Source organism: Bufo bufo, chromosome 3 (assembly GCF_905171765.1).
Source record: "Bufo bufo chromosome 3, aBufBuf1.1, whole genome shotgun sequence".
NCBI classification, from domain to species: domain Eukaryota; kingdom Metazoa; phylum Chordata; class Amphibia; order Anura; family Bufonidae; genus Bufo; species Bufo bufo.
The window spans coordinates 604,686,296-604,698,247 of NC_053391.1; the positions used below are offsets into that span (position 1 = coordinate 604,686,296).

The 11,952-nt window shown below is 38.7% G+C and overlaps 1 protein-coding gene across 1 annotated transcript; it reads left to right on the forward strand.

Moving 5' to 3' along the window:
• The first annotated feature begins 1,797 nt into the window (after positions 1 to 1,797).
• LOC120996206 (keratin, type II cytoskeletal cochleal-like) lies at positions 1,798 to 11,465 on the forward strand. Its single transcript, XM_040425984.1, has 8 exons — positions 1,798 to 2,512; positions 4,736 to 4,944; positions 5,070 to 5,130; positions 5,212 to 5,307; positions 6,796 to 6,960; positions 7,363 to 7,488; positions 10,423 to 10,678; positions 11,113 to 11,465. Exons 1-8 carry the CDS (start codon positions 2,081 to 2,083, stop codon positions 11,217 to 11,219), a joined length of 1,452 nt encoding a protein of 483 aa, XP_040281918.1. The 5' UTR covers positions 1,798 to 2,080; the 3' UTR covers positions 11,220 to 11,465.
• The last annotated feature ends 487 nt before the right edge of the window (positions 11,466 to 11,952 follow it).

The following is an 11,952-nucleotide window of genomic DNA, read 5'->3' on the forward strand; positions in this document are numbered from 1 at the left end:
CTCAGTTTACGCAGAAGATTTTGTTCAGTGATGAGGCGAACTTTTATGTGAATGGTGAAGTTAACAAACAAAACCACCGCTATTGGTCTGACACTAAGCCACATTGGATAGATCCCTCCAAGACTGTTTGAACAAAAAAAGTTATGGTATGGTGTGGTATATGGGGTACAAAGATAGTGGGGCCATTCTTCATCAATGGAAACCTCAAGGCCACTGGATATGCGAAATTGCTACATGATGATGTGTTTCCCTCTTTATGCACTGAAGCTGGCACGTTCCCTGAGTTTTTCCAGCAAGATGGTGCACCACCACATTATGTGTGTCAGGTCTGAGCATTCCTAGATGAACAGTTTCCTGGAAAGTAGATTGGTCATCGTGGGCCAGTTGAATGGCCCCCAAGGTCTCCCGATCTGACCCCCATAGACTTTTATCTTTGGGGTCATCTGAAGGCAATTGTCTATGTTGTAAAGATACGAGATGTGCAGCACCTGAAACTACGGATACTGGAAGCCTGTGCTAGCATTTCTCCTGCGGTGTTGCTATCAGTGTGTGAAGAGTGGGAGAAGAGGGTTGCATTGACAATCCAACACAATGGGCAGCACATTGAACACATTTTATAAGTGGTCAGAAACTTGTAAATAACTCATGAAAGAATAAAGTTACGTTAAAACCAAGCACATCATTGTTTTTCTTGTGAAATTCCCAATGAGGTTGATGTGTCACATGACCCTCTTCCTATTGAAAAAACAAAAGTTGGATTCAAAATGGCCGACTTCAAAATGGCCGCCATGGTCACCACCCATCTTGAAAAGTTTCCCCCCTCACATATACTAATGTGCCACAAACAGGAAGTTAATATCACCAACCATTCCCATTTTATTAAGGTGTATCCATATAAATGGCCCACCCTATACATTAGCTTGCCGACCTCAGCCAACAAGACTTTCAAGAAACACTACACCAGTCAAAAAGCAAGTTCCAATGGGTGCTGTTCCCCTGCCACAATTATAAGAAAGCTAAAATCACTAAAATGATACTAAGGGTTTGGGGTTTGTCTAACCTCTTCCAGAAGGAAGTTGTGACAAATATATTCATGGCCATAGATGTAGCAGCGTTAGCAGGCAGACTGTGCTGCTTAAAGGGGTCTAGAATCGTATGCGAGTGTTAAGAGACCCTGGTAAGCATGTATTATAACTGTCAGGTTCTGAAATCTGAATGATTTTTATAAAAAAATATTATTTATAGGTATGTCAATGAAAACTTTCTCTAACATGTATTATATACGTACATGGTACCCTTCTCCCCCACACAGAAACACTTTTAATTATAAGAACAATATACCACCAAGGAGTTCTCTGACTATATGAAATCACAATGCCTGAGTTATAGACGTGCCAATAAAACATTTCCATTCTTGAGCATTGTACATTTTCTCCTTGACTTCTTTATTTAATAGACCATTATTCCAATGTACATAAAAGTAATTCATGAAGACAATTATTTTGGAATTATTGACATGTATATAACAAGCTAATTAAGAAGAGGATCATGTTAAGCTATACTGTCTAATAAATGTGGCATTAACAGTCTGTGTGTTTTCTTGGACATTTTGCAAAGATATAAAATTAAAACAAATCTTAATAAACAGGATAAGTTAGAATTTATGTGACACTGTATGACAAAGTGAGGGCTATATAGTCTAATAAAGAGCACTTTACAAGATGACCCCTATTTAAGAAAATGACACTCTGAAACATAATGTGCCCAAGATGAGGTGTGCTTGCTGGCTGAGAAACGTCATAAGCATTAAGTGCTTTTCATCTTTACTAATATACTAGGTGTGTTACCACTGGGTTTTGTTTAACTATTCTATTAAATTTCATTAAACTGGGATGATGGGAACGTAAAAATGCCAAGATGGAATCGCTCAAGATGCAATTACAGGGTCTTAGTGCTCTTTAATGTCACCAAGCCCACCGCTCTGGATGTATAAAAGGGACAACTTTCAGCACTAGGCTCAGAGGCACTCATCTGAAGTTGATTCTGCTCCAAGCACCACAGATTTCAAGACTCTTTAAAAATGTCTTACCAATCTGGACATAGCAGCCATGGAATCAAGAGCTTCAGTTCATCCTCAGCCTGCTTACCATCTGTAAGCAAACATAGCTCCATTGGTTCTATCACATCAAAGAAGATATCAATGGGCCACAAAATCCACCCATCGTTCAGCAGCAAAAGTGTCTACAGTGTTGCATCTGGAGGACATAAGATTTCAACTGGATTGAAGAGTGGACATGCTTATAGTTTGTCAGGAATCGGACATGGGTTGAGTGCTTCTGGCCATGGATTTGGTGGATCATTTTGTTCTCCTGGTATCACCTCTGTTACTGTTAATCAAAGTCTCCTGGCTCCTCTCAATTTGGAGATTGATCCTAATATTCAGAAAGTCAGAATTGATGAAAAAGATCAGATTAAAGGTCTGAACAACAAATTTGCTTCCTTCATAGACAAGGTAAGTAATAGTTCATACATCTAATTAGGACTGTTGTGCAATAAAACCTAATGTACAGCAGTTAATTTCTAATGTCCAACCAATCAATGACTAACGTAATCCAAGAACATACAACATCCATTATGACAATATTACAAGGACATTCCATTTATTGCCTTTCTCTATTAATTATATGAATAACCGAATTTAGGCCTTGAAACATATTTGCAAAGTATGGTTTTATATAAAAACATACGTATTGTAACCAAGAGCTGTTCATAGAATGACAGAATTGGGAATGAAAGAAAGAACTGGTCTAGCGTGCCCAGACCCCAACACATTATTGAAATTGGGCCTACTACCCTATTAATTTACTTCATATCTTAAAGCATAATTCTCTCCTAATGCAAAGTTTAACTTGCATATTGTACCTTAAATGCCAAAGCAAATATTCAGATTTTATATATATGCTCATTTAGAAACAAATTTTAATTAAATTTTCAAGATAAATTAAGAAAAGTTTAGCATGGTTCAGCAGAACCTTACTTATAAGCTAAAAATGAATATAACAGACATCAACTCATATGGACGCATAGTCAAGGTCATTCCACATGGTTTGACACAGAAATGTTCAGAACATTGGGGAGTACGAATCGGAATTATCCTTGTTAATTTAAAGGGGTTGTCTCACTTCAGCAAATAGCATTTATCATGTAGAGAAAGTTAATACATGGCACTTACTAATATAGTGTGATTGTCCATTTTGCCTCCTTTGCTGGCTTGATTCATGTTTCCATCACATTATGCACTGCTTGTTTCCATGGTTACGACCACCCTGCCTTCCATCAGTAGTGGCCATGCTTGCACACTATAGGAAAAAGTGCAGTCTTATGTGCATTCCCATGATTCTGGCCACCAGAGAGGCCAGCACTTTTTCCTATAGTGTGTAAGCACGACCACTGCTGTTGGATTGGAAACGAGCAGCATATAGTGTGATGAAAAAATGAATCCAGCCAGAAAAGGAGGCAACATGGACAATCACAATACATTAGTAAGTGCCTTGTATTCACTTTCTCTACATGAGAAATGCCACTTGCTGAAGTGATACAACCCCTTAAAGTATAAACTGGACCAAACATATGATATACAAAATGATAAATAAAAATTGAGACTGTTTTAATAAAACATTATTAACATAAAAAATTTCACATTTTGACAATGTTTGGCTTACATATACCCCCACCGAGTGTATAGCAGGATCTCAGTGTAACTAACTGGCACAATTTCAGTCATTTCCATTAGGGACAGTATCATGCTGTCTATATGTAAGAAACTCTTCTAATTGCACGGCAAACTCTCTTTATTTTCCAATTTATATGTAAGATAGAGCAGTATGGAAAGAATTTTTATATTTCATCTTTGGGGATAAGAGAAGGAATCCAACGACAAGCATGTTCATAGATTATTTATATACTTGAAGGCAAATCTTACCTTACATAAAGATTTCCTGAACATGGAAACCAATCTGAAGGTTTTTCCGAACATCCAAAAACGTAGCGATCAGCTAAAGGAACAGGCCATGACATTAGATGATTTGCCAGGCATAGTACCATACCTACAGCTGTTGTTGTACTTGGTAATGTAGATGAATTTCTTTCACTTGAAAGGGACTGAGCTGCAGTGAGAGCTATGATCTAATTTTAAAAAATTTGATGATAGCATGTTTAAAAGCAACTGTAGCGTAGGCCTGATTCACCCGGCTGCAACACATAAATGATTTTGAATACGGTGGTGAAGTTTGTATGTCCAAGTACTGTAGAACATGAGCCTGGTGGCAATGGAGACCATGGAGACACAAACCAAAGTAATGCATGCCCTGAGTTTCTTCACACAGTCCCTTAGCATAGAAAAACGGTGGTGTGAATAGCATCAATGACTTCTATGGATCCTGGTGCATATGGCTAGTCATTTGTTAGATGGAGCACCAGGCACAACCAAAACTGTATATGCAAAGCTGTGCCAGGGTAAGCAACAATGGGGTGCCCTTTAACAGAGCTGATTGGTTAAGGTCCAAGAAGTTGGAGTCCAGCAGATCAAATAGACAATCCCAAAAATAACTATCAAGAAAACCCTTTTATAATGATTTCTTTAAATAATGCAACACTCTTTGTGCATGATGTTTGTGATATGAATGTATAGCCCCCAATCTTCTGACTTCCATTTCTATTCTATTGTTTATTGCAGGTGAGATTTTTGGAGCAACAAAATAAGATGCTAGAAACCAAATGGTCTCTTCTGCAAGACAAAAAACCCGCAAAAAGCCACATTGAACCTCTCTTTGAGGCATACATCAACAATCTCCGCAAACAGCTCGAGAGTCTTGGAGGTGAAAGAGCTCGTTTGGAGGCAGAAAGAAGGAATATGGAAGATGCAGTAGAGGAATTCAAGAAAAAGTAAGTTATTTAGGTCTTTTAGGATTAAATCATAAATAGAAAGATGACAAATTGATGACCAAGATGGCCATGGGCTGCTTATAGCAAATGCCCTGCAAATAACCATTTCATGTGCAATCCGACAGGTATGAAGAAGAGATCAACAGACGCACTGCGGCAGAGAATGAATTTGTTGGACTTAAGAGAGTTCGTATTAACCATTGTATAATAATTAAACTAATGTACTGAGCATTACATATATTACCAAATAATTGCATTACCTTGCAGGACGTTGATGCGGCTTTCATCAACAAATCTGAACTACAAGCAAAGGTGGACTCACTAACTGATGAGATTAACTTCCTGCGTGCCCTCTTCGATGCAGTAAGTACATTTGTCTGCAGGAATTCATCAACCAGCAATTTATCGGTTAATTACTAGCCATTAAAATGAGTGATGGACAGTCCCATAAATGAAAATGTTTTGTAGGTGGGTGGAATGGTGGCACGGTGGATAACATTCCTATCTTAAGCCAATAGGAAATATGGTTGAAAATATAACTAGTTCTAAATGTATAGATTATATGTCCTCTCCGTAACGGCAGAGCTTTTGGTGAAGAATTTCTTATATGTTAAAATATGGTATGATATTATGTCTTCTAACACAGTAGATTCAGCATTAGGGCTCAAGTACGGATCCATAATAAGATACCCATAAACTACAATGGTCTCATACTGTACCCAAAGCTATAACTCGTTCAGGTGCTTTTTAGAATATTGGTATCTTCTTATGTTGCAGAGTAGCATTTAGGGCATCTTTACAGGAGATATGACATGACTGATATAAAAAATCTGACATAATATAGTATATCACAATGTCTTTCTAACAAAGCTAGAACCAGCGCTATACCACAAATGGATCCAGAGATCTTCCCATTCATTGCTCCAATTGTTCTGCTACATTTATTCCAGGCTGGCTGCTAAGGGGGCATGTCCTTTCTGGTGCAGCTTTTTCTCTGTAACTGCCACAGCTTCTAACAGAAGATATGGGTGCTTACAGTTAAGATTTAAACTGAGCATGTGCAACCATCTCAGTGATGTGAACAAAAAATAAGTAAACGAACAAACAGCAGGTGGCGCTATAGAAAAACATTTTATTGAATAGCTCAGTGGCTATAATAAATTTTTAATTACATGCAATTGCAAAAGTTTTCAGATTGAGCTGCTGGTTTGAAAAACGTAGATTGTTTTCTGTGGCACAGCCCTTTTAAGGGGTTGTCCCATTATATTATCTATGGGACTATTTCTGGCAGCCCCATAGAGTTGACTGGAGGAGAAGCACGCACGCCTGATCACCAGGCTGCAACATTTAAACCCCCCGCCAAACTGACACCTATCCCATATCCTGTGGATTGGACAACCCCTTTAGCGGTAGCACTGCTACCGGTGCTCCCCAACAGCTATGTCTCCGACTTCATCTCTGTGCGTCAAGAATTTTATACAGATTCATATGTACACAATGAGATGATCTCCACTAGGAGCATTGCTTCTAGAGGAGACAATGATGCCTCACGGAAGCACCATATGGTGACGCACAAAATGTCTATGTATCCATAATACAGACCAATAGGGACTCAGGGTTCCACCCTATAAAGTCTGTTCATGCATATTTTCCAGTTGCATATAAGTGCTTTGTTCAAAGTCAAGTGTGGCCTTCATGGGGAAGAACATAATTTGACCCCTAAGCACACTCTGGTGTAATGAATTGGCATTCTATAGAAGACCATTGATAGATATCTAATCAATGCCAGTGTCAGCAAAAACACATTTAGTCGTTTACATGGTTTACATTGTTTTATTTTCTTCTGCTTAGGAGATTGCTCAGCTCCAGGCTCAGATCTCAGATATCTCTGTTATTGTGTCTATGGACAACAGCAGAGATTTAGACATGGACAGTATCATTGCTGAAGTTAAGGCTCAATATGAAGAGGTTGCAAACAAGAGCAGAGCTGAGGCTGAGGCCATGTACCAGTCACGGGTGAGTTAAACTCATAGACTTAATTAGTCATTTGTGATTTATTGGCAGAACCCTAAAACATCCTTCAGGTACTTCTTTTAGTAACCACAATTTAATCTACTCATGTCTACTCCTCCAAAATATACTTGCCATAAAAAGTAATTGTACAGAGTCTCTGGGATTATCTTACTTTATATCTACCACTGAGTCTGCGGTGTCTTTGAAATCCTGGGGCCTGAGGATAAAGTTAGAATTTTGAAACATTTTACTTCTCATGCTGTATGTAGCTCCTGAAAAAGCAAGACTAGTCAAGCTTTTCCTGATGGCACTATTACGGGCATGGTACTGCAATTGATCAAGTGATAGAAACTTTAACCTAAAGTCTACGTGTTTTCTTTTTTCAACCTGCATTCTCCTGTTTAGTATGAGGAGCTGCGCTCAACAGCCGGAAGACATTGTGATGACTTGAGAAACACTAAGCATGAAATTACTGAACTGACTCGTCTGATCCACAGACTGAAGGGTGAAATAGAAAGTGTGAAAGCACAGGTAAGTTTTAGAGTAGTGGGCTTGTTTTAGTCAAGAGTACAATTATCTGTTATGATGGAAGTAGACGGGACTCAAAACATGATGCAAATGACTTATGTTCCTTTTTATACAGATATGGGGCCATAAGGAGAACCATTTGACAATATAACAAGTCAGCCAGCAATTGAGTCTTTACACAAGCCAATGCAGGCTGCATGGGGGACAAACCATCAATAATACAATCACATGTCCACCCTACAGTTTGCCTTTTGTTGGCAGAGCATCTCCTGTATACACAAAAAGATGTGCTGCTGACAAATGATTACTAGGTGGTAGTGGCTCTGGCTGTCACAGTCAATCACTGCGGCTATCCTCACACCTTTGCTCCCTGGGGGCATGCAGTGAAAGGAAGGGGCACCCTTTTTTCCCTCTGGGCACAACCTGATTCTGGAGTTCCTTCCTGATGGTAACAGGGGTGCCCTTGATGTTAGGTGTTTGGATGGGAGCAAGGCAGAGATTGTAGAGTGCAATGGACAGACGGGGTACCACAATAAGCCAACAAATGATCAGTGTCGGCGGTTTGGTGATGAGTCAAGACAGACCAATGATAGGCTCAACAAACGTTCCTAAGGAAAAAATATATAATTCGACCAGTGAAATGCTCACAGGACCCCTAATTCAATAGAATACAGTATATATTTTTCCATTCTGTAGTGAATATGGTCATTTAAAAAAAATTAGATGATAGCATGTTTAAAAGCAACTGTAGCGTAGGCCTGATTCACCCGGCTGCAACACATAAATGATTTTTAATACGGTGGTGAAGTTTGTATGTCCAAGTACTGTAGAACATGAGCCTGGTGGCAATGGAGACCACGGAGACACAAACCAAAGTAATGCATGCCCTGAGTTTTTTCACACAGTCCTTTAGCATAGAAAAACGGTGGTGTGAATAGCATCAATGACTTCTATGGATCCTGGTGCATATGGCTAGTCATTTTTTAGATGGGTCTCTCTAACAGCAATCTACTGACCATAAAGTCTTCATTTGGCTAGTGCTCCTTAAATAGGATATATGTTTCCAAACTTTATTGACAAGCCATCAAAATACACCATCACAATTTCAGCATTGCAAACTCTTGCATGCCTCTGAGATGATTGTTCCCAAACAGCAATATCACCTACAATTTCATGGTATCATAAAGTGATCCGTACAGATGACAAAATATTGGGCCCCAAAACAACAAAGTATCAAAGATACTACAGAATACAACCCATTTTCAACTAACTTTTGAGCCTAGTACTTGCCACTATGCTCTACTTCTTATGGGTTTATTAACAAATAGCTTATTATACCTTGTTGATGATGTGTCCTGTGTGTATAATGATATCAATAAATATATAATTGAAGCTGGACATGTACATGTTCTGCATAGATAGAGGGTGGCCCCTCAAAAACATTTTCTCTGATGGACCTAAGGAACCTCAATTTGTCTGGTAAAAAAAAAGACTTCCAGAAGAACATCAACACTTGTCTAATCATTATAATTCTTACCTGTCTTCCTCACATTAACCTATTAATCACTTGTTACTCCCCTTTGTTTCTGACAAATAACATGTTTCCAACATTTAGCATGACGCTAAGAAATCTTTTCCCAGCATCAGTCATTTAAAAACCTAATAAAAACAGCTGATCTAGTTTTCGTAGCATGATAAAGCTGCGTATGTGTATATTGTAAGCCAATCTGTAGTCAGCATATAAGATACTTAACTAATTTAGGATAATGCACAAAGTATTAGGGAAGAGGTAAAACTGGGTGAGATCCTAGGCGAGGCATGGGAGAGCTTGTTAAAGAGGATATTCTGACATTAGTCACAATGTTGCACTGATTTACCTTGTCATGCACAGGTCTGTGATTCATAGGACACTGACACTACAAAACTATTGCGTACAATACTGACAATAGTCTCACAGGCAGTAACCATGACTAAAAACATTTTCAGTGTCAGTGGGATTATTCATGAACTCTGTAAAGGTGCAGCACATTGATAAAAAAAATCTAGAGTTTCTAACAAGTAAAAAATATAATGGTAAAAGTAAAAAAGTGTTAAGAATAGAGTGAAACATAGAACAACGATTTTGTAATCCTGTACCTTTATGTATTCTTGATATTGTCTAATGGACAAACCATTAGCCATATCTGGTTACTTTCATATGCTGTATAAGATTGCATTAATCACATGCCCCATTCTGTTGAATTTTATAACAACAATATCGCAATATCTTATCACATATTTGCCTTATTCCATACATGAAGCTTCAGGAGGCAGGTGGGGTTAACATTAAAGGAGTTCTTCACTTTGTTAGTTGTGTCCCCCTATAGAATTGATGACTAAATGTCCTACTGCGGGGGTCCCCATCAATTAGGTGTAGTATGCCGGAGATATAGCAGTATGTGTCCAGTTTTAGCTGCAGCGCCACCATAGGGGATATGAAGTATTACACGTTGCTCAAAAAAATCTATTGTTTGTCCATGCAATCCATTTTCTGATAAGATATTGCTTAGACCTTGTTGTAAAAGGAATCAACATTTGGCACACTGTAGCACAATCTTCAATATTTTTGGAACAATTTCGCGTATCTAGTTTTAGAATTATTCACTACACCAAGCTGACCAAGTGGGCACAGTGTATCAAGGAAAGAGGGGTGGCTTAAGTGGAAAGGGGCATGGACTAAGAGGTGACATTTGGTGCCAAAATTGTGCTGACATTCTGCCATAAAATTATGTTTCAAAGTAAGTCAACCAATAGGTGGTATAAAGTTAGACAAGTACCTAGTCATGCACCTACTCTGTCATCCAACATGAGCCACTGTAATAAATCTAGTGCATCTTCAGACTGCTTTTGATTTAGACAGGATTAGTAAAATCTGCTCCAATTTTTTCTTCTACCTAGCGTGCTAAGCTGGAAGCTGCCATCACAGAGGCTGAGGAACGTGGTGAGGCTGCTGTCAAAGATGCCAAAGCTAAACTATCTGAACTGGAGGCTGCTCTACAGAAGGCCAAGCAGGACATGGCTCGTCAACTCAGAGAATACCAGGAGCTGATGAATGTCAAACTGGCTCTGGATATTGAGATTGCCACCTACAGGAAACTTTTGGAAGGGGAGGAATGCAGACTTATTGGTGAAGGCCATGGGGCTGTTAGCATCTGTAAGTATAGAAAGAAGTCCTACATTTCTAACAAAATTCTGTACCAGGTCTTAAGTTCAATGTATATCAAGTGTGTGGTCTTACATAATGTATATTATTGATAAGACTAGTCTTCTCGCAAACCTATCCTGTACTTATGAAACATAACAAATGTGAAGATCTTTTTTTCTACAAATATTTATAAAATATTTCCATAAAAGTCAAGTCTATAAAATGTTTAGGAGACAGTGTAGCAAAAAAAATGAAGGAGCAGGGGCACTTGTCAGGTTGAGAATTGATGCACGTTGCACAGATGGTGAAGGTCCTATGGTCATATTTTCAATATAGTTATACACATGGCTGGATTGCAGCCATTTCACTCCAGTTGCATTATACAGTAAGAGATTTATAACCTAGTAAATATTTTTTATTAATATTTGTTTTATACATTTCAGCTGTGGTTAGCAGCTCCACTGGACATAGCACAAGTGGCCAACATCACCATGTGGGAAGCTTCAGCTCCAGCAGTTTATCCAAGGGGAAGTATGGACATCACTGTTAAGCCTCAGCTATTTTAGATAATCTGCGCTAATAATTGCACTGTGCTGAGCCATACCTTAGTGGGTTAAGCTCTAGGAAACCAGCTTATATGTAGTCTGTGATCTGTTCCCATGTCTATAATAATTCTATATCCTTCGATCTCCACAAGTTTACTCTTTGATTCTTTGAAATGTGCTTTGTCTTTATCTTTAGCTATATGCATCTGTCAATCCCATCTCCCATATTAAAATAAAGAATAGCAATATTGTCTTGAATGTCTTTCTTTTTCAATTTGCATGCACAACATATGTTAATATTTGCATGGCTGAAATGAATTACTTTTACCTTTCACAAAATCCACCATACAAGCTGTGCGTCTGATCAGTACAGGGTCCTGTCTGTTACTGACAGCCTGGTCCCCTGCTGTATCCCCAGCATTACTAAAAAAAACGCAGATGCCAGTGGATTAACCCCTCAGATGCAGTGGTCAATGCTGACTGCTAGATCTATGGACTTTGTACAGGGAGGGGGCTCTACCTCTGAATCCATCGCCCCCCTTCCCCCACAACTCAGCGATGATGCGGTGCAAATGGTAAACATGGCTATAATACAGTAGCCAGAATAGCCTTTTTTTGGTCAAATCACCTCACAAAAAATCATATATTCCCAAAATGGAACCAATGATAATGACAACTCATCCTACAAAAAATGATCACTCACACAGCTCCATTGAGAGAATAATTAAAAAGAAGAGT